The sequence below is a fragment of the Lissotriton helveticus genome, chromosome 10 (assembly GCF_964261635.1).
Source record: "Lissotriton helveticus chromosome 10, aLisHel1.1, whole genome shotgun sequence".
NCBI lineage: Eukaryota > Metazoa > Chordata > Amphibia > Caudata > Salamandridae > Lissotriton > Lissotriton helveticus.
In genome coordinates this window covers 780,885,791-780,909,088 of record NC_136071.1, presented here as the reverse complement: position 1 = coordinate 780,909,088, position 23,298 = coordinate 780,885,791, and the positions used below count along the sequence as shown (strand labels likewise).

At 50.0% G+C, this 23,298-nt stretch overlaps 1 protein-coding gene across 2 annotated transcripts in view; it reads right to left on the bottom strand.

The window, feature by feature from the left end:
- Nucleotides 1-23,298, bottom strand: part of KIF5B (kinesin family member 5B) — a 795,256-nt gene that overhangs the window by 243,346 nt on the left and 528,612 nt on the right. For both annotated transcript variants that reach the window (XM_078663342.1, XM_078663343.1), the window contains exon 21: nucleotides 11,562-11,622. In XM_078663342.1, coding sequence (XP_078519468.1) covers nucleotides 11,562-11,622 — 61 coding nt within the window. The remainder of the gene's footprint in view (nucleotides 1-11,561; nucleotides 11,623-23,298) is intronic.

Genomic DNA, 23,298 nt, shown 5'->3' with positions numbered 1-23,298 from the left:
ATCAGCAATTCAGCAAAAAGTGGGGGCATACCAATGCAAGAAAGATGGCACTTTCTCACAGAGGGGGGCATGAGCCTGTCCCTGGTTGGCTGAGCCCCCCCATCTGCAAGATGGCGGGGACGGAGAGTTGTGCAGAGAGGTGAAGTTGGCAGAGGGGGGGGGGTGCACACCACTCTTTCTCACTAGTTTTTCATGCCAGTTCTCCCGCCCAAAGTGGGGGTCAGAACCAGTGGGTCCGGTTGTTGAAAGCAGCAAGTGGCCCGGGGAAGTATACAAAGGCGGCAAGTCTTTGAAGCTCCCCCTTTTTGAACCCTGCCAATCTTGGGGGAGGAGGCTTGGCACCTCGTCCCAGGATGTGCATTGTTTCAGGCCCCAGAGAGCAGCAGGCTCTCGACCCAGGGGTGCAGAAACATGTCTGGTGGTGGCAGCTGAAAGCAGCCACTCAGCGTGGACACTAGTGGTAGGTTATTTTATATATTTATTTATATTTATATATATTTATTTATTTCCACAATACGATCCCTCGACTCCACGCGCTCATCTACTGGTGCTCAGCATAGGGGCCGGATCTTGGCCCAAAACGACAATTTTCCAACAAGAGATGCGGCACTCAAGGTTTGGTTTTCATTCCAATTTTATTGCAGCTTCAAGCTCGGACCAACGCATTCAGCCTAGCACAGGCCTTTTTCACGGTAAGTGAGCTGTTTTCTCTGTCTACTATTTATCCCATGTAACAATTAAGGTGCATTATGGGACTAGTAGTCTTACATTATATATAATATATATGATATTAAACTATATGTGACATATGTTGTTCTACATTGTAAGAACTCTCAATTCATTGACATTGCATTTTTGCCATTTTATGCGCTGAATTTTATGTACATTAAATGATTATCATTGCGTTTATTGCACGCTGCAGCTTTTTACGCGCTGTTAAGGCAACATTGTCCATGGGTATAGTACCCTATTTTTATGTCCTGTTTCGTATTTGTTTTATATTCTTTATATTCTTATATTTATATATTATTTTTAAAAAAAATTATTTATTTATTTATAGAGCGCTACGTAGTAGGAATTCGATGTGCAGTCGCCAGCCGAAGTAGTGGATCTGTCAGATACTAGGTTTAAGGAAACAGAAGGGTTTTCAATTTTTTACTAAAAAACAAGTAGTCTGCTGTAAGGCGAAGCACTTGAGGTAGTTTGTTCTACATTTTTGCTGCCCTCTGTGCGCATTGTTCATTAAATCCAACACTGGAATCAGTGTGGGTTTAATGTGCTGAGAAGTTTGATACCAAACTTCTCAGTTTTCAGTGTAGCCATTATGGTGCTGTGGAGTTCGTAATGACAAACTCCCAGCACCATATACTCTTAATGGTAGCACTGCACTTACAATGTCTAAGAATGGACTTAGACACTGTGGGGGTACAGGGCTCATGAAAACACATCTTGTGTGTTTTGCGGTACAGGGCTCGTGCACCTGTACCCTCACCACTGGTATAGTGCACCCAGCTAGAGGGGTGACTGATCTATGCCAGGGCAGTGGGTTGTAGGCATGGCACACAGAGATGTGTGCCATGTTGACTTCACTCTGTTCTGTACTAAAACACGCAGCCTGCAAAGACAGTGTGTGTGTGTAAAGGTACAGGACCTCTAAGGGTGGCACAATAAGTGCTGCAGCCCTCGGAGGTTTTCCCTGGACACCTGATTGGCAGGTGACCCTGGGCACACCAAGTCAAAGTGCATCAGTAGTCTGGCAAAAAGTGTGTGTGGGTGTGTGGGGGGGGGGGGTTACTGCAACTGAAACCCACTTTCCTTCAAGCACACACCTTCTATTTTCAGACAAATTGTTCTTGCTGTTAATTCAACAAAATTAATGTTCAGCACATTAAACCCGCAGGCTTGGGGACGAAGGTCTCCTGGGTGCGACCACCACTTCGAGAGGTAAGTTGGGAAGTTAGGGGTTGGTTAGATTTTTAAGGAATATTTCTAGTTTGCAAAAAATCAACACATACTGTAGATTCACAATTTATTCCTAGCTGTAGCAACATTCTGATTATTCCTTTCAAAAGATCTGGGATTAAGCAGATTATTTCTGTCATAAGATTTGGAAGTTCTGTCTTTTCGTTACAGTCCAGGATTCTTATGTATGTTATTTAGCTGCTGTACAAGTCATCAAAAACATGTTAATGGTCAAATCTGAATCCAGCTCAATCGGGATTCAATCTTTGGCATAGCAAGGAGACAGACCTACTATACATCTTTGATTATCTGTGTTAGATGATAGAAAAGGATGGCAGGCAACCTCTAATTTCATTAGAGCTCTCTGCTGTCTTCCATAGCATCTCCCATAATATTGTTAACTTTAGCATAAATGAGACAACAGTACTAGCCTGGCTCATTACTTCTTTGCAAGATTTATCTCAAGTGAAGAAACTCCCTTTTCTGCCTAGTTAGAGAAATTAAATAAGAGGTATCTCAGGGCTCCTCTCTGAGCCAAACTTTAACATATACACTACTCGTTTGGCCCACTTGAGCCACTCCTTTGGCTTAAATTTCATGACCTTTGCAGAGGATATCCAGATGGTTATCCAAGTGGACTGTCTGCCAGGAATGAAAAAGTAAAGCATAAATATGGTCTCTTTTCAGTTGCTTTTCCAATGGCAAATAACGTTACTAAACTGGATATTAAGAAGACTGAACGCCTGGTGAAATGATTTGTGGCCAAATGAACTGGATGCACCCCAACTATTGGGACTGTACATGTGCTAAATTTGGTATTCGTTTTTAACAATAAGATTTCATGAGACTTCAAACTGATACGGTTACTCTGTTTCTACAAAAAAACTGTCCATTACTTCCATTACACTGTCATGAACCACTAATTCAAGGTATCATATTCGTGTCTAGATTATTGCGCAACATCCTTTATTTACTATCTACAAAATGTCAACTTCGACTACACCTTGTTTGTAATTGTGAAGCAGGATGAGTTATGGAGTGTGCACAGAAGCACTCTCATGTCTTGCCTGTGTCTTAATTAGCATGCCACAGCAAGTCTTGCAATGCATCACCAAACAACTCAATACCACTGGAGCAATAATCTTGTATCCATACTGACCAACAGGCATGGTAAAATTGTTTCCTCACATAATTATATCCAATATATATGCTATAAAAGCATCAAACTATGATGCCAGCTTAGCATTCAATGTTAAAACCTGTTCAACGACTGTTGCCCCTCTCCTTAATGCTGCTTCCAGACCTACATTTCGGAGTTGCTTTTCCAGCTGCTTCAAAACCAGCTCCTGCTCAGCATTGGGTTCTGGAAAGCAATCAATTTTCTCCTTTTGCAGGAACAGCAATTTGTGTAACATCAGGACTGTCCAGAACTTACCGTTATGGCAATGGTATCTTATACTACTTTGACACCAACACAATGGAGTAATCATACTTTTGGGCAACAGAACACAAAGAGGCCATCCTGAGACAGGTTTCAAAATGTTAGCAGGCATTTAGGACACTCCTACCCCAAAAGAAAAAGTTACTTACGTTAACTATTTCTCTGGTGGAGACTTAATTTACCTGCAGATTCCTCACAGGTAAAATAACCCCAGGCATCAGACTATATCTGGAAACTTCAAAGCTTCAAGGTCGCCAGTAGAGGGAACTGGACTCGGTCGGTGCCAGAAGTGACGTCAGATGACTCCACCAAGCCCATATAATGCCAATCCTTGAATACTCACGCCACTTAGCCTATGTTTTTTTCAAGCCTCCAAAGCGAGAAGGTAGACTGACATCAATAAAACCTTTTTGCAGAACCAAAAGAATGCATGAGGGAATTTTAATAATTGGAGTGCAGAAATCACCTATCAAAGGGGAAGGTGGATGGGTCAGGAAGTAATCTGCTGGTAGATCGAGTATCCACCAGAAAGATTGTTACCGCAGGTAAGTAACTTTTTCTTCTGATTGATACTACTACCTATAGATTCCTTGCACATCAAACAGATTCCACAGCAAACCCCTGCCTTAGAGAAGGGTTGATGGATGATTATACCAGAAGTCCTGTAGAATTGACCTGGCCAAATGGCCATCCAATCTCAATTCAGAGTCAAGATAATATTTTTTTGCAAATGTGCACAGGGAGGCCCATGTTGCTGATTTGCACACATTCACAATCAGAACCCCATCCTGTGCAAGTGTAGAAGTGGTAGATTTGGCTCTGTTGGAATGAGCATGGATACCTTCTGGTGGTTCTTTCTTGGCTAAGGCATAGCACGTTTTAATGCAGAGAATTGCCCACTGAGATAGTGTCCTCTTCTGGACCGTTTTCCCCTTTCTAGCACCACAGTAGTTAATGGAGAGCTATCATGCAACGTGCTCCTTGGTGTGATCAAGGTAGTAATTGACTGATCTCCTAGGATCTAAATGATGTAAGCGCTCCTCCTCTTTTGTGGAATGAGGGGGGGGGAGGGTAAAAAGTGAGAAGTATGATGGACTGGGCAAGATGGAAAGGAATGACAACCTTGGGAAGGAAAGCAGCCCTGGCTTGCAACACCAACTTGTCCTGTAAAAATATTGTGCAAGGAGGACGGCAGCTAAGGGCTTATAACTCACTGACCCTCATAGCAGAAGTTATTGCAACCAACAATACAGTTTTGATAGTTAACAAACAAAGGGTGCCACCACAACTGTGAAGGAGCTCAAATGGAGAACCTGTAAAAAATGTAATAACCAGATTAAAGCCCCACTGAGAAATCACAAAGGGAGGAAAAAGGTTAGTCAGGCCCTTGAGGAAACACAACCAGTGTTACTTAAACAGGGAAAAGTGATCTGGCAAACAAGGCGGATAAATAACCCTTCACAGTTCCAATGGTGCGCTCCTTCTGAGCAAAGGAAAGCGCATACTGCAACACATGCATAGTGCCCCATCTCTCAGAAAAGACCATCATAGTGGAGGGGGGACGCGCAGTTAAGAGGGATCCACAACTTCATGTGGCAGCTGAAAGAGGCTCAATTGACAAGGCTCAATCTTTAAGCATGTAGGCGGAGGTCTCGGAAATTGGTGTGCAGAACCATTCCTCCAGTCAGGGAGGGAAGATTCAACTTGAATGGCACACACGTAGTGAAGCGCAGGATGTGTGCATATCACACCCTTCTTGGACAATACGGGATGATGAGAATGACTAGGGCCCAGTCTTGGCAACTCTTCCTCAGAACCTGAGGAATCAAGGGTATGTGAGGAAATGCGCAGTGCACCTGAAAGTTCCCCTTTTACTGAAACTCGTCCTCCAAAGGCTTTCCTCAACGGATATTGGAGGGCGCAGCACTATGGGCATTGAGCATTTTCCAAGGTAGTGAACAAGGCCACCTGAGGAGTGCCCAACGGGCAAAGATGTTCTGGACTACCTTCGGAAGAGATTGGCAAAATACCAACAACTCAGACTGTCGGCTCAGACATTCAGAGACCCCGCTAGGTTATTGGCGGTGAGCCAGATCCCTTGGTAGTACTGACCCTGGATTTGTTGGGAGGGCCACAGGTTAGATTTGGGTTTGTTGACCAAAAAGCTCAGGTTGAACAGCAGAGGTGCCGTTGGTTGCCGCTGGAGCAACACCAACTCTGGCAAACTGTCTTTCTGGAGCCAGTTGTCCAGGTATGGAAAGATGGGGATGTCCGACCAACTGAAATGGGTTGCCACTACTGCAATCACCTTCGTAAAGTCTCAAGGTGCCCATGTCAATCCAAAGGGTAGCACCGCAAATTGGTAGCACACAGAGCCCCCCACAAATTGCAAGTACTTCCGAATAGACAGCAAGATAAGAATGTATGGTGTCCCTAGACATGTAGGATGTGTACTTCCACAGTCTCCAAGCTCCAACGGCAGTAGAACTTGAGCTACAGTCAGCATCTTGAACTGCTCCTTTTTGAGGAAGATGTTCAAGCTCCTGAGATCTAGGATAATTGGCGGAGGCCGGCGTCATTTCTGGGCACCAAGAAGTAATATGCTTAACAACCTTGGGCCTTTTCCTTTTCGGACACTAGCTCCACTGCTCCTTTGAGAAAAACAGCTGCCACGTCCTGTTGCAGGATGGTCAGATGATTGGGAGGTGGGCAAGACAGGTGGATGAGGAGGAGGGTTGCATAGTAGTTCTGCTACAGCCTTTGTACTGCCCAACAAGTGGGATTCTGCTGCTGCTGTTGTAGGAGGGACGGTGGGTAGTGGCGGGGACAAAAGAGCTGAAAGCTTCTATAGTCCCTAGCAGGCAGAGGGGCTGCAACCATAAGGATCTCGCAGTGCCTTTGCAGGTCTTAACCACTTGGATGCTAAGGCTATTTTAGATCTTCAATGTAATTTCCATTGAAATCAATGGAAACTCCATGACGAGCTGGGCTCGTCATGAGCGTCGAAGGGGTTAAACCTCTCCAGTGCAGAGTCAGCTTTATCTCCAAAGAGTTGAACGCCGTTGAGAGGAAGATCGATTAATTTGGCTTGGACATCTGAGGACAAATTCAACGTCCAAAGCCAAGCATGCTGTTTTACTAAGATGCTAGTGCCCATTCCTCTTGTGGCCGAATCCAAGGTATCCAAGCCAGATTTTATGATGAGCAGTGAAGCATTCTTACCATCGGCTAGGACTTCTTGGAAGTGTTTTTTCATGTCAAGCAGTACATGAGGGAGTATCATTTGCCCCACAAAGCATGGTTGCATCTTGCAAGCAAGCAATTTGCATTAAGGGATTTCAGATCTATGCACCTTGCTGGGAAGACTGTCTTACCCAAAGCCCCCATCCTTTTTGATTCTCTGTGAGAAGGGACCATTGGAAAGGTGCCACCAGATAGTGCTCCTGACCTGGAGGCTTGTATAACTAGGCTTTCTGGGGATGGGTGAGAAGTCAAGAAGGCTGGGTCGCCAGGAACAGAACAATACCAGCAGGAGATTTATGAAGAGGAGGGTTTCTCCCATGCTGGTAGTACTGGGTCCAGCAGAGCATCGGCTCAGCTGTAGCCACAGAATGACGTACAACCTCAGTGAGGACATTAGTTTAAGTTTCAGTTGTGGGACATTTTAAATTCAGCACCTCAGCAGTCTTGAGCATCACTTTAGGGGGGTGAGATAACCTTTGAGTAGGTGGTTCAGTGGTATTGTCCATAGCGAGTTCTGGTGAGGTGTTAAACCCGCTTGGAGAGGGCAGTCCTTGAGGATCAAGGGGTACTTGCATGGGATTGTTGTCAGAAAAGTGCTCCAGTGGGGCAGAGTCATTTCTGAAAATGTAATGGAGGTGAAATGAAATGAAATGAAAAATTACATTTGTATAGCGCATAACTACCCTGAGTCCTCGCAGCGCTTGATTAAGTGGCTTAGCGCAGGCTCAGGGTAGATCAGCAGGATTTAGCAAACAAATGCGTTTTCAAGGCCTTTCTGAAAGACAGGAGGTTACTGTTTCCTCGGATGGTGAGAGGAAGGGCGTTCCAGAGTCTGGCCGCCGAATGGGAGAAGGAGCGGCCGCCCCAGCGGGCTCTATTAATTTTGAAGGAGGTAGCCAGCTGCAGGGTGCCAGAACGGAGGGAGCGAGCTGGAACATAGGGCGTAACCAGAGAGTGCAAAATCGCTGGACCTGCTCGGTGAAAGGATTTGTGCAAAATGCACAAAGCCTTGAATTGCACTCTGGCAGCCATTGGGAGCCAATGGAGATCTTTCAGTGCCTTCCTCGCCGACTGCCGACGGGGCAGGTTAAACAGTAGGCGGGCCGCGCCATTTTGTGTGACCTGAAGCTTCAGTAATAACGAGGCCGGGGCTCCCAGATAGAGAACGTTCCCGTAATCCAGGCGGGAGAGTATCAGGGCCTGGACCATGATCCTCCTCGCCTGGAAAGGGAGCAGAGGGAGTACCCGGCGGAGCATCCTCATTAGTCCAAAGCAAGTGGCAGCAGTCTTGGTGGCCTGGACCGAGAAGTCAAGAGCGGTGTCGAGCCAGATCCCGAGGCTCTTTATCTGGGACCTCGGGGCGGGGGGAACGCCCAAACATGGTGGCCAGATGGATGCAAGAGCAGACGGGGGAGGATTGCCGAGAAGAATGATGTCTGTCTTCTCCCCGTTAAGTTTCAGACATGAAGCTTGCATCCATCTGGCAACAGCCTCTAGACAGGGGCCTAAGGTGTTGGATGATCCATCTGAGTGGTCTAGGGAGACCACCAGCTGTGTATCATCCGCGTAGGTGACAATACGCACACCAAAGGGATGGACTATCCTGTCCAGAGGTTCCATGTAGGCGTTAAAAAGAGTCGGGCTCAGGGAGGAGCCCTGAGGGACCCCGCACCTGAGAGGATGTTTAGGAGAGGCTACCTCACCCTCGAAGACCTGGAAAAATCGCTCGCTCAGGAAGGAGGCAAGCCATTCCAGGGCCGCGCCCGACACGCCCATGCCAGCCAGTCGATGTAATAGCGTGGCATGGTTTACCGTGTCGAACGCGGCGCTAAGATCTAGTAAAATAATGGCCACCTTTCCTCCCTGATCCAGAACGGCTCTTGCTTCTTCCGTAACCGCTAACAAAGCGGTTTCGGTGCCGTGTTGAGGACGAAATCCTGTCTGGGAGGCACGCAACAGACCATTGGATTCCAAATAGTCTGTTAAGATGTTATTAACGTGCCTCTCCAGCAGTTTACTCAACCAGGGGAGTAACGAAATGGGGCGGTAGTTGGACAAGTTACTCTGATCCAGGGTGGGCTTTTTGAGTAATGCCCTCACCATGGCACATTTCCAGGAAGGTGGGACAGATTTGGAAACAATGGAAGTGTTTAGGGCTTCCAAAATGACAGGACGAATGACGTCCAGGGCCTTAACAAGGATCTGGGGGGGTGCCGGGTCGTTGGGCGACCCGGAAGTGACTTTGGAGATTAATCTGTCCAGACCACAAGCATCAAGAAGCGGAATTGTGTCCAACTTACAGAGAGCCAGGGAGTCAGCTAATTTGTGTGAGACAGAGCTGGCGTTGACCTTGGGATTGCTAAAAGAAGAGTATATGGTCTGGATTTTCTTTGAGAAGAAAGCGGCCAACTCATTGCAGCGGTCTTGTGCACCTTCGGCAGTAGGACGCTCAGCAAGAGGTGAAATGAGAGACTTAGCTATCCTAAAGATTTCCCTGGGCGCATTGGCTGCTGCATTGATTTTCCCTTCATAGAAGAGAGCTTGCGCCCTCTTGATCTCTGATTTGTAAAGCTTCATTACAGCCCTATAATCCTCTTTCCTAGACTGAGAGTGGTCCTTCCTCCAAGCTCTCTCAAGTTTACGACACTCAAGTTTTAACGACCTGAGAGCGGGAGTATACCAAGGTGCGACTTTAGGTCTTCTAATAAGTTTACATGGGCGTTTGGGAAGAACCTGGTCAAGGGTGCTGGAAATCCAATGATCAAATTCGTTAGAGGCAGAGGCAGGAGTCATAGCCTTCCTCGGGGGATCTTGGGCGAGAGCAGCTGTCCAATCAGTGAGGGGGAGTGAGGACCATTTCCTTCCCAGATGCTTGGCGGGAACATAACAGGGAGAAGGGGAATTGGAGAACCAGGTGAAGGGTATCAAAAAAATCAAAAAATGGTCAGTCCAGGGTAGTGGAACAGGGGACTCTACCTTAAGGTCAGTGTTGCTATATATGTGATCAAGAAGATGTCCCTTCTTGTGGGTCGCCTGATAGCCTCCAAATGGAGGTTAAAATCCCCAAGCAATGTAAAATGGGTTGGGTTCTATACGCCTCCTCTTCTTAATGGGAGTGAACTCGTGGCTCGACATCGGCGTGTGACGCCGGTGGCTCCGTATCTAAGGCTGGTGGAGGTGGCACAGGTGGAGATGTTGGCGGCTCTATGGGTGTCATGAAGTGAATTGATGAGTCGAAGCAGTATGGCATTGGATCTACAGGAATGACCCGAAGGGCACAAAGAGAGGGAAGCTCTGCAGCTCCGTTGGGCCCAAAGGGGCACCGTGGCCTTTCTGAAAATGGCACATATGGCGTTAAAAAACACTGCAGGATCGCACTAGGTAGTCGGTAATTGTCTGGGCTGGCTCATAATGAATTGCTGGTGTCAGGGCTGGTTGTCAGTCCACAGGCAGTTTCTATGGGAAGCAGGTCTGCCCAGAGAGATTCTCTGTGAGAATAAGGACGAGCTTCGGCTCCGAGGACAAGGGGAGAGGGAGAGAATTGAGGAGACCTACCTCTACCACTACCTCTAGGCCACATCTATCCATTTTCTATGTTTGTGGTGCCTTTTTCCTGATGGCGTTGATGGAGACCAGGATCAGTGGGACTGTTTTTTGTGGTGTTGATTGCCCAGGCTACGAACAATTTGACCTTGCATTACTTAATGGCACAAAGTACACAACAGTGTTGTGGTCTGAGCCCATAAACCATGGACAAATGGCATGGGAATCTGTGAAACGCTTATACAGAGACTTTTTTTAAGGAGACATTCTTTTATAGAAGGTACTGCGTACATAGAATTTATGAGCCACGGATCCACATCGAAGGTGCAAAAAAAAAAGGGAACTGCCGTTGGTACGCCAGGGAGGGCCCTACATGGGCTCAGTTGTGCCATCTGATGTCTCTTCCGGCATGACTGAATCCAGCGCCTTCTACCACTGACCTCGAAGCTTTGAAGTTTCTGGATCCAGTCTGACACCTGGGGTTGTTCTACAGGTGAGGAATCAGCAGGAATAAGTATCCATCAGCAACACCACTACAAGTGGTTATGAAATCCTACCTCCTGACACCGGATTTAAATATGAGCAAATGAAACAAGCTGTGGGAAAAATTCTAGCAAGACTATCGAAATTAACACTTGTGGTACCGAAAAAAACATTCCGTCAGGCATGGTTGAGGAGGTGCCATAATTACTCTAGGGAGTTCTCATAGGTTGCAGGGGACAGGACCATAAATGACGTGCCAGTGTACCGCTACAATGCAAAAGATTTACTCGGTCCCAGACCAATGGCAGGGGTATTTCAAGAGCTACAGAATTTGTAGCACACATAGTAATGGTAGGAAAGGAATATGTTACCCTGTAAGCATCTACTCGTAGCGTGTAGTACTACAGATTCAAATGAAATACATACTCCCGCAATCTAGTGTTGGGCTTGGACTCTGCAAGTTGTTTTTCTCGAGGATGTTTTATGATCTGCATTGTGTATCGTTTCTCCTCCCTCTCGAGGTATTGCCAAGTTTAACGGCTCCTTTGTTAGATAATGATTTTTTCTGCTTGCCATATACGGAGTGAGGATATAGTCTGCTACGTTAGTATTTGCTGTTGAACATGCTGTATTTGTGTGTATTCTTCTCATCATCTAATGTCTGCCACGGAGGTGGGAGGTGCATGTGAATCTGCAGCACTACACACTACAAATAGATTCTTACAGGGTAAGTAACCTACTCCATTCATAGCATGTGTTGGCTGCAGATACACACGCTATGCTGAGCCCAGTCCCTTCACAATAAAGATGTCTCAGCAAGCACCCCTAAAGAAATTCTCCTAGTTTCCTTGTGGTTACTTTGTATTGCATTTAAAGGCAAATTACTTACCACAGTCTCTTCCAAGCCCTTGAGGTCTTGCCTGGCTTGCTCTCGCCTGTCTTGCATAACTCTGCAGATTAGATAAAAACATGAATTTGCTATAAATACCATTCAAATGATATATATAATACATGTGCAATATATTTGCGGGGAAAACACATTCAAATCACACAGAGTATTTTCCATAATAATAAAGAAAAATCACTTTTTACGGTCCTTCTCAACTACATTTATTAGTTCACCTAATTGTGCCATAATAAAGTGAAGTCTGTTCCCTAAATAGACCGACCCTACCCTAGTATTAGCCTAGCATATGTGGCCCACTAAAGTATACAGAAAAGTGATGGATGGAATGCTTGAATAAATCTCAACCACTGGAAATTACTCGGTTTGCATGACCCTCCTCCAATGGAAACAGTCCAGCACGAACTGCTAGGCCAGGTCCTCACTCACCTGGTACACAAGCAACCCAAGACCACTATCCCCCCAGTTTCATCCTACATGTGTGACCCTCTGGTTGCTCTATGTGGGCATCCTTAGATGTTACCAAAAAAAAAGTTACTTACCTTCGGTAACGATATATCTGTAAGAAACAGTAGGTAGTATTAGATTCCTTACCTTAGAATATCCCCAGGCGTCAGACTGGATCCGGAAATTTTTGCGTAGCAGTACCCTTGCGTGTAGCCGCCTCCGCGTGCTGACGTCAGTTCTTAGACACAGCTTTTCCGCGCCAGAAACGCAGAGCCATGTTAAAAACCAACACTGGTGCTATTGAAACTAGGACCCTGAAAGGGGGTGACCTTAACCCTAGATATCGGTTCGCAGAACGGGGAGGATTGGTGGGGCGGTAAGGAATCTAATACTAACTACTGTTTCTTACAGATATATCGTTACTGAAGGTAAGTAACGTGTTCATCTGAAAGAAACAGGTTAGTATTAGATTCCTTACCTTAGAATAGATACCCCAGCAATACCAATCCCGGTGGTGGGTCTGCGAACCAATAATCACACCAGAAAGTCCTGGAGGACGGAACGGCCAAAGAAACCATCCCTCCGAACTTGGCTGTCCAGGCAGTAGTGCCTTGAAAACGTGTGCAGCGATGCCCACGTAGCTGCCTGACAGATGTCCTGCAAGGGGACTCCCCGGCCCAGGGCAGTGCTAGCCGCCGTGGCCAGAGTGGAATGGGCCCTCAGCCCAACAGGAGGCTCCTTCCTCGCCAAGGAGTAACATGCCTTGATACACAAGCCGACGCACCGAGAGATGGTCCTCTTGTGCACCGCCCGTCCCTTCTTAGCGCCCACGTAACCAACAAAGAGTTGATCATCCACCCGGAACTGGCGTGTGCGATCTAGATAGAACGAAATCGCACGTTTTGGGTCCAGACAGTGGAGCCACTCTTCCTATTTAGAGGGATGCGGTGGCGGAAAGAAGGTGGGCAAGGTGATAGACTGCCCGATATGGAAGGTCGTGACAACCTTGGGCAGGAAAGATGGCTTAGTCCGCAACACAACCTTGTCCGGATGGACAGAAAGGAAAGGGGGTGTGGATGAAAGAGCCTGTAGCTCACTCACTCACTCTCCTGGCAGAGGTGATGGCAACCAGGAAAGCAGTCTTCAGAGTAAGAAGGCGGAGAGGACAGTTGTGAAGTTGCTCAAAGGGAGCGCACATCAGAAACGTAAGTACACGGTTCAAGTCCCACTGAGGCATCACAAACGGAACAGGAGGGAACATGTGTGTGATGCCCTTCAGAAAATGAGTTACAATAGGGGACTTGAACAAAGAAGGTTGATCAGGCAGCCTTAGAAAGGCTGAAAGGGCAGAAAGGTAGCCCTTGATAGTGCCCAGAGCAGAGCCCTGCTGGGCAAGAGAAAGAAGGAAGAGAAGAACCTCAGAAAGAGGGGCAGAAAGAGGATTCACAGCCTTTGCTGTGCACCATGCCACAAATGTTTTCCACCTGCAGGCGTATACCGACTTTGTGGAGGGACGCCTGGCTGCCAGAATGACATTACAGACTTCAGGAGGCAAGTCAAATGGCCTCAACTGTCGCCGCTCAATCTCCAAGCATGGAGGTGGAGACTGGACAGGCTCGGGTGGAGGACCGTCCCATGCTGCTGCGACAGAAGGTCCTCCTGAAGAGGCAGACGAACCGGGGGATCGACTGACATACTGAGTAGCTCTGGATACCAGTACCTTCGTGCCCAGTCCGGAGCCACAAGGATGACTTGGGCCCGGTCGCGTTTGATCTTCAGCACTCTGGGCAGAAGTGGTATAGGCGGAAAGGCGTACAATAGACCGCAACTCCACTCGCGACGAAAAGAGTCTCCGAGCGAGTGCCGCCTTGTAAATTCCAACGCGCAGAACTGATGACATTGAGCGTTCTCTTCGGTGGCGAATAGATCTAACCAAGGCTCTCCCCACTGCTGAAAGAGGCCTTGCACCACGTCCAAGTTCAGACGCCATTCGTGATCCATTATGCACCGACGGCTGAGTTCGTCCGCCCTGGCGTTCAGAGAACCTGCCAGGTGTTTAACCACCAGGGTCACACCCTGATGTTCCAGCCACTGCCAGAGGCGCAGAGCCTCCTGGCAAAGGGTCCACGACCCCACCCTGCCCTGTTTGTTGCAGTACCACATGGCGGTGGTGTTGTCCGTGAACACCTCTGCACTACACTTCCCCGGACAGGGGGGAGGAATGCCTTCAGTGCTAAGACGAATCGCCCTCAGCTCCAAAAGGTTGATATGGAGCCGGGACTCCGCCGGAGACCAGAGGCCTCTGATCTCCGCCTCTCCCATGTGGCCTCCCCAGCCCTGGAGGGACGCGTCCGTCACAACAACGTTCTCCGGTTGGGGAAGGGAGAAGGATCTGCCACTGACCCAATCGCGATCCGTGAGCCACCACTGCAGCTGTCTCGTAGTGCCCTCCGAGATCAGGACGTGGTCGGATAGGTCGCCCTGATGCTGGGCCCACTGAAACTTCAGGTCCCACTGCAGAGCCCGCATCCACCACCGGGCGTGATGCACCAGAAGGATGCAGGAGGCCATCAGCCCCAGAAGCCACAGCGTCAACCTGACCGAGACCCGGGACAAAGGCTGAAAGAGTGGAATCAGAGCCTGAATGTCCCGAACCCGCTGTTCGGGAGGATAAACCCGAAACTGCGCCGAGTCGAGAACCGCTCCGATGAAGAAGAGCTTCTGAGAGGGGCACAGGTGTGACTTCGGCACATTGATGGAAAATCCCAGCTGGAGCAGGAGGTCTGCCGTCGTGTGGATGTGGCGGACGACTTTTTGGGGCGAGCCCGCCTTCAACAACCAGTCGTCGAGGTAGGGGAAGACTGAAACCCCTAACCTGCGCAGATGAGCTGCGACCACCGCCATCACCTTCGTGAACACCCGTGGGGCGCTGGTAAGGCCGAAAGGGAGCACGGTAAACTGAAAGTGCTCGTGGCCTACCGTGAACCGCAGGTAACGCCGGTGGGCCAGCACGACGGGGATGTGGAAATAAGCGTCCTGCAAGTCCAACGTTACCATCCAGTCTCCTGGGTCCAGGGCAGCTAAGACCTGAGCCAGTGTCAGCATTTTGAACTTCTCCTTCCGGAGGAAGCAGTTGACGTTCCGTAGGTCCAAGATAGGGCGTAGGCCCCCTTTGCCCTTCTTGGGTACCAGAAAGTAGTGGGAGTAGCAACCACACCCTACTTCTGGCCCAGGAACGCGCTCGATGGCCCCCTTGGCCAAGAGGGCCGTAACTTCCTCCTGCAAAAGTCGCAAATGATCCCCCGATACGCGTTGGTATTGCAGTGGCATGGCTGGAGGGGTCGCCTCGAAGGGGAGGGAGTAGCCCCTTCGGACGATTTGCAGCACCCACCTGTCCGAAGTGTCAGTGCGCCAGTGGAAGAGGTGATGGCGAACCCTGCCCCCCACTGGCGTCACATTGGCCTGAAAGCACGGACTAGGAGGGTTTTGAGGCGGATGCTGCAGGGGAAGGTTTGGACTGACCTCGCCGTTGTCCCCGACGGCCTCCACGGCGGTTTTCACGGCCGCCACCGCGTTGCATGTTAGTCTGCAGTGCGTGGCTGGCAGCACGTGTGGGGGCGCTCCTTCCTTGGCCACGAAAGGAGCGAAAGGCACCCGTTTGCTGGCGCGGGGCCGAGAGGCCCAAGGACCCGGCCGTAGCCCTGGAGTCCTTAAAGCGCTCCTCTGCAAAGCATTTACCTGAGAGTACTCTTATCTCGAAAAGTATATTTTTACAACTGTTGGTTCTAAAAATAAAACAACTATATCTAAGGATATAATAACAATTGGCCTGGAGTTCAGTTCTTGAGTGTGTGAAACCTTTTGCTGACTGAGTGTGTGCAACAAATGCTTTACACTGTCCTCCGGTACTGCCTTACTGCTCGACCAAGTTACCACTTTGGAGAGTAAGGTCAGTTCTGACTTTAACCTCTGTTAAACCTTTGGGGTTTGTGGACTCTACACACTGTACTGCCTTATTGTCCAGTATATATACAGCCACCTTCTCACAGCAGTACACCTTTGTGTGTTATCAAAAGTGTCTAATAGGAAATCTTCTTCCACCACATCAGTGTGTAAGTCCACCCCGTGATACTGGGCAGCTCTTTGGACTAGTAGGTTAAAACCTATAGTATCCTCTGGTGGAAAAGGTCTGGAAGGGTATACGTCTTCTTGTGGGACGTAAGGCACATCAGGGGTGTTGTGATCATCCCATGGATTAGGTGACTGAGGGGGACTATCGGTCCCTGCTAGGTCATGTGCACCCCCACCTGTGTCATCAGAGTCTGTGTCTACATCATCGTCTGGATTAGTGGAGGGTGTAGGTGAATGATGTGGTGGAGGAGGTGGAGGAGGGGGAACAGTATGGGGAGGTGGTGGAGAAGGGACCCTTAATGGAGAGGTTGCAACGTCTCTCTTCTTTGGAGGAGGCGGTGGTGCTGGCTCCTCAAGTGGTCTCTTCTTGGAGCTTAGAGTCAATTGACCAGTCTTCGGATCCTTTACAAGAGTTTTCTGATTAGGATCTGGTGTGAAAAGTTCTTCTGAGTAGGGCAGATCCTTCGGCGTCAAAGTTTTCGGCTCCATAGGTCTTTTCGGCACCGAGTCGGTAGGTGGTCTTGGGTCTTTTTGTTTAGAAGTGTGCCGTTTTGAAATGTCTTTTACCGGAACCTGTTTTTTCGGTTCCGGGTGTTTTTTCGGCTCCGAAGCGTGTGAATCTGGAGCTTTAGGTGGTTTTTTACTCTGCTCCGAGAGCGGTTTCAGCATCGATGAGCCGCTGCCAGTCTTTGGCGCTGGGTGCTTAGGTGTCGGAGCAACCGTCGGCGTGGTTGAGGAAGATGGCTTCTTCTTCGGTGTCGGTATAGGATCGGCACCAGGAATAGGCTGGCTCGAGCCCGAGCCGCCTGAAGGCTTAGTAGGCTTCTTTGCCGGGCCCGAAGGCGAGGCATGGGAAGCAGTCTCTCGGTGTGCACCCAGGCCCGAAGGTGAGGGTGTGACCGAAGCCTTTTTTTAGGGTGTCTAGGAGGGGTTGGGGTCAACAGTCTTACTTCCGACCCGTTGAGCTGGATTGATGTCCTCGAGTCTTCGGCATCTGAGGAGCTGGTACTCTCTTCGGCGTGCTGGTGTTCTGGCACGTCGACGTCCTCTTCGAAGATGTCGTCGGGGATCGAAGCTGACGAGCGAGCCATAGTTCTTAGCCATAGTTCTTTGAGCTCGTCAGTCCCGAATCATTTTCTTGGAGCAGAATGAGGCACAAGCGGAACAGTCTTTGGCCTCGTGCTTCGGTGAGAGGCAAAGTTTGCACACCTCATGTAGGTCGGTGTGGGGAAACTTCGACCCACAACGACGACACTTCTTGAATGGCGTCCTTTCCATGAGCCAGAAAGTAAGGCCTAGGTAGGCCCGAAGGCCTTTGTCAACGACCGGAATCGAAGACTTCGAAGTAGTAAAGAATCGCGTCGATGTGGAGCGCAATCGAAACAATACCGTCGAACTGGTGAGGATTGCGCGCCAAAAGAAATTCGGTTCCAAACCGGAGCGCAGGAAACACATCCGAGCCCGATGGCAGAAAAAAACAATCTGAGGATGGAGCCGATGCCCATGTGCAATGTGGTCCAAAGGAGGACTCACCTATCTTGTGATTTCAAAAGAACTTTTCAGGACAACAACAAACTGCAAACATCCGGGCCCAACACTAGGTGGCGATCTATGCACTGTGTGCAATCTGCAGCTCATATGCCTCGAACATTAGGATTTCACCATCTTGGTTGTGGTGAAATTGGGAACTCTGGGACAGGGTTATGCCCATTCCCTACAGGAGGTGGTCATATAGGGGGGTGTAGTGACCCACGGGTAAGTAGCCCATTGGCTACTACACTTCACTAACCTTAAAACCCTGAAATTGAGTACTTAGGTGGCTCCCTGACCGTAGGAACTCTGATTCATCCGACTGAAAAAAGAGGAGGGCAAAGAAGAGGCAAAGAAGCAAAAACTGCAGACTGCTGGTGTACTTTGGTGGCAAACTTAGCCTACCTACTTGCTACTTTCCAGATAATTCGAACGACCCGACTCGTCCTGCAGCTGTGCATCCTCCGAAAGCCTTGGGGAGCCTCCAGCATTTTGCCAAGCTGCCAGCATGTCCCTTGAAGTGTATAAGCCAAATTTCCTGCAGCCCCCAACCACAAAGTCCGATTAACCATTTTGCTGTTCACCGGATCCACCGATGCAGCAGCCACCCAGGAAGAGGTCACCATTCTCCTAGAGGTCAGATCTGTCTCCCCACCAAGTGAGAAGACGCCAGGACCAACCGCAGCTGCCCTGCATCAAGACTCCGTGTAACTGACCAAGATGGCCGCATGGAGGGAGTAACTGGGATGAGCTCCGGTCAAGGGATCACTTCTGATGCTAATCCCGACCGGAGCGACCCCAACGAATTCCCCCGCACTGGAAGGAACAACGCTCCCGGTCGATCCACCTCGCAACCGGATGCCGCCATATGCTCCTGAAAGCGTCCACGAATCTGACACGGAGTGTGGAGACTGCCACGAGAGGAGGTACGCGACCACCGCCCTTCCCAGGCCAGCGCCGGCGCTCGCGCCCACCCCCTCGCCCGCAGCTACCCCCTCCGGTAATTTGGACACACTTACCGGTTTCGGCAAGGCCAGGTCCATGGCCCCGAAGTAGTAGCGAGGTTCCACGAAGAAAGGAGCAAGATACCAGGAACCACAGCAGTGTTGCTGCCCCGCGCATACGAGAAGCGAGAAAGACCCATATCGTGGAGGTCGTGGCCCCCTTCCCGGTCCTAAGAGACGCGACGCTTAGTCCGGGCTGCCTGCTTCCAAGATGGCGGCCCGACTTCAAAACTAAAGACAACAGAAGGTGTTTCCTGACTTTTACTGCCCCATTTGGGCCCCCGCCGCGCCGCGCTTCAATCATTACAGGCGCCAACCTTCTAGGGCACCATACTCTGCCCTCCCACCGCCTGTGCGAGATCGCTGTTCCTCGGCCCAGGGCTGCCTGACCACAAGATGGCCTCCCCCTCGGACACCCCACAAAACTACAGAAGACGTAGGAGATGCCCCACCTAACGACACCAGCTGGTACCCCGCTGCGCGAGCCGGCCGAACATTGCCGATCTGCAGGGTCACCCTACTCTGCCCCCCACGCAAGCTCCAGTCTGTTCACCCCTACCTAGGGCTGCCTGACCCCAATATGGCCGCCACCTCGGACTTCCCTTAAACCTGCAAAGGCGAATAAGGAGTTTCCTCTCTCCAACAACTCCATTGGGCCCAGCTACGCTAATACGACACCACGACCGGAGGAAACAAACGCAGATCTTTCAGGGGCACTTCCCCCTGCCACTCCACGCTAGCCCCAGCTCTCCCGCCCCTGCCTAGGGCTACCTGGCCCCATCATGGCCTCCACCTCAGACATCGCATATTCTTCTACTGGGCAAATAAGGAGTTTCCCAACCTAACTACCCCACCCGGGTCCTCGCTGTGCTAGTCCGACGCCGCGTCCAGAGGAGACAAACGCGATCTACAGAAGCACCGGACTCTGCCACTCACATTAGCTCCAGTTCTCTCCACCCCTACCAAGGGCTGCAGGGCTTCATCACGGCCGCCACCTCGGACAGCTCACAAACTAGCTTAAACTAACTTATTTAACCAATTTCAACGAGTCTCCCCAAGGAAGGTGTAATGAGGGCCCTAAACTTAACTCCATCTCTTCTGATTCTACAACTAAATCCGCCCACACTGGTAACGCCGCTCTCCGCAGTCAACTAGCGGCCCCACCCCCCATAGTTCTACCACGATGCCTCCGTCCTTGCGTTTAGACATGCACCCCCGCCCGTCACTTAACCACCTATCTCCTCTTGGACGGAACACCTACACCATTACCTTCCCCAACAGCCTCTCCTTCAAGGCCAAAAAACGCTTCAAACAGAATTTAATTAGGCAACACCCCGAAACCCTAATCGTGGACACCTACCAATGCCCAACGAGAGGGTTGAGAAAAATGGACTTCATTTTCCACACCACCCGACCAGATGTTTGGGTCACCACCTTTAATTCACCCCTCCCTGTCTCCAAAACCACCTTCTCAGAACACAACCAGAAACTAACTATCTCCCACCTGAACCAACAGTCCCTGACCGGAGACATCTCCATCACCATCTTCGTGAATGGCACCATCCTAATCCAGGCGAAAAACGAAAACCTCGAGTTCTTCGACTCCCTCTTCCACACTCTTAAGACGGCCACGGCTCACTTCCCTCAACAGCCGCGCCCGCCACCCCCTATGACTCTTGCCAAACTTCTAACCCGCAGAGCATGCTCCATCCACCCCAACAATCCCTTCCCCTCGCACTTAATCTCGTCTCCAGTCATCCGTCCCACCCAGCCCCACTCCCCTCTCTACTACATCCCCTAACCTCCTCCCCCTTCTCCCAAACTTCCAGAACTCCCCCACCCCCCCATACCCTTCCAGCTTCCTTCCTCCCCCTCGTCTCCCACACCACCACAGGTTCTCAGTCTCCTTCCCATAGAGATCCCAGCCCCCCGTCGTCCACGAGTCACAGCCCCCCGCACGAACACTCACTCCTCCTCCTGCTCACACCGGCCCCCTTAGTGAAGACAACCACCTCCTCCAAAGGGACCGCAACCCCCCCTCCCTCCCTATCCCCCGCCCATCCAAACTCGAAACACGAACAAGCTCCTCCCATCCGACTTTCCTCCCTATTAGTAACTCGCCCCGTAACCCCTCCGCCCTCCCTGCCCTCGCTCAAAAGTACCCTAAAGCCAATTCCGTGCCTCCCTCTACTGTCATTCCTCTCAACAGTAACTCGCCCCAAACCCCCTCTCCCCATCTAGGCCTCCCTCAACCGAACTCTAACTTGGACCTGGGCCCCTCGTCCCCTACCCCCCCCCATCCAACGCCCTGCCCCATTACCGCTCCCACGCCAAGCCCAACTTCACCCACCCGCCCCCATCCTCCCCAGCACTTAAACTGACGCAACGCCTGGACTTTCTAGAAGCCCAGATCGCTACCGTGATCTCTGGCCTGAAGGAAACCCTATCCTCCCTAGAGAAACTCCAGCCTCCCTCCCCGGACGTTCTATCTCCCCACCTCCAGCCACCTCCCTCTAGGATTGACTCTCTTACTCACATCGGGTACATGCCCCCCACAGGCTCCCAGCCTCTTCTCTCCAAACCCAGGCCGAGGACTGAGTCACGAGTTGACAGTCCTAGAAGAATTGTTCCCTCCCTTTCGCAACAGGAAGTGAGCTCCCTCTTCGCCTCCTATGAAACCCCTCCAAACCAGCCGGCCCAAGCAATTCCCCCTTACCACTCACCCTTTTCCTCAATTCAAGTCATCACTGGAGTGGGGAGGAACCAGCCCCTCCGAAAAGCTGCTAGACCAACATCCTATCTCTCCTCCTTACCCAGAGCTACTTCTACCTCGATTGCTGACCCCGCAATCAACTGTATGCTCATCAATTGCCGATCCGCCGTCAAACATGCAACAGAAATAGCCGAAACCATTCTCTTCCACGACCTGGATATAGCCTTCATCACTGAAACATGGCTAAACACTCTATCCACCCCCATCATGGACACGCTGGTGCCGCCCGGTTTCTCAATCATACACAAAGACCGGCCCGTACATAAAGGTGGCGGAATTGCTATTATCCACAAAAGTGACCTCTCCATCACCGAATCTCCCTCCGTCACATACAACTCCTTTGAATGCCTTTCGGTCAACCTTAATTCACCTCACCACCTTCCACTTCAATGCCTTCTCATCTACCATCCTCCGGGCAATTCCTCCGAATTTGGCGCCCAGCTGTCGGATCTGATCACTCAAACCGCTCTCAACAGCGACTTCAGAATAATTCTGGGCGACCTCAACCTAAGATGGAATTTAACAAAAAACCCGCTCATCCAATCTCTTTCCACTCTCCTTCAAGACCACGACATGACCCAGCACTGCACAGAGGAAACCCACCACAGAGGAGCAACCCTGGATGCAATCATCGCAGATAGAAAGACAATTTCAATTGACCACATCATCCCAGTGGACTGGTCAGACCATCACGCCATCCTCTTTCATATCAATCATTCGGCACTCTCCGTCCCTCCCACTCAATCCTCCCCCAAATGGATCAGAAACTTTTCGAGAGTCCCCCCTGACAAACTAGAAAAAGGTCTTAGCTCACTCCTCCCGAACTCGGTGGAACTCCTCTCAACCACGGAACTCACCTCGCTTTATCACTCCAACCTGGAGCTCGTCCTAGATCAGCTGGCTCCGAGGAAACTAAAAAAACAAAGAAGCATCCCCTCCAGGTCTTGGTTCTCCACTGACATTAACGAAGAAAGAAGACACCTAAGATCCCTGGAAAGAACCTGGAGGTCCAACCCCTCCTCTCCCAACCGGGACCAACTCAAGGCAGCCCGCAAAATCTACTATAACCATATCAAGAACAAAAAGTCGTCCTTCTTCTGTTCGGCCCTTAACGATGCTAAAAACTGCCCCAAAGAACTCTTTAACATCATCAAAAACCAAATATCCATTCCTGTGACAGACAACATGGTGGCGTCCAAATCCCAATGTGACGACTTTGCCAGCTTCATCAACGAAAAAATTGCCAAAATTGATCGATCACTCTGCACTATGCCCTCCCCCCTCCTCTCTGCAACTCTCCACTTCAGACCAGCAACCACATCCTCTCGCTGGTCCTCCTTCCAACCTATCCAGGTCGAACTGATAAGCAATCTCATAGCCACCGCCAAACCCTCAACCCACTCCCTTGATCAGCTTCCCTCGAGATTGACCAAAGACCTGAAGCTCACTCTAGCCCCTATCTGGGCCAAGATCATCAACAGCTCTCTGAGCGAGGGCTACATCCCTGATTGCCTTAAAATAGGTCAAGTCACACCACTACTAAAAAAAAACGGGCCTGGACCCCCAGGATATGAACAACTTCAGACCAGTTTCGAACCTTCCTCTCTTATCTAAAATTCTGGAAAGATGTGTGGTGTCTCAGCTATCCCAGCACTTAGAGAACACGAATCTTCTCGACCCATACCAATCAGGGTTTAGAAAAGGCTGCAGTACAGAAACCGCAATCCTTAATATCCTGGATGATCTACACATGTCGCTCGACTCCAACCAATGCAGCCTTCTCATCCTATTAGACCTATCGGCTGCATTTGACACAGTTGATCATGCCCTGCTACTC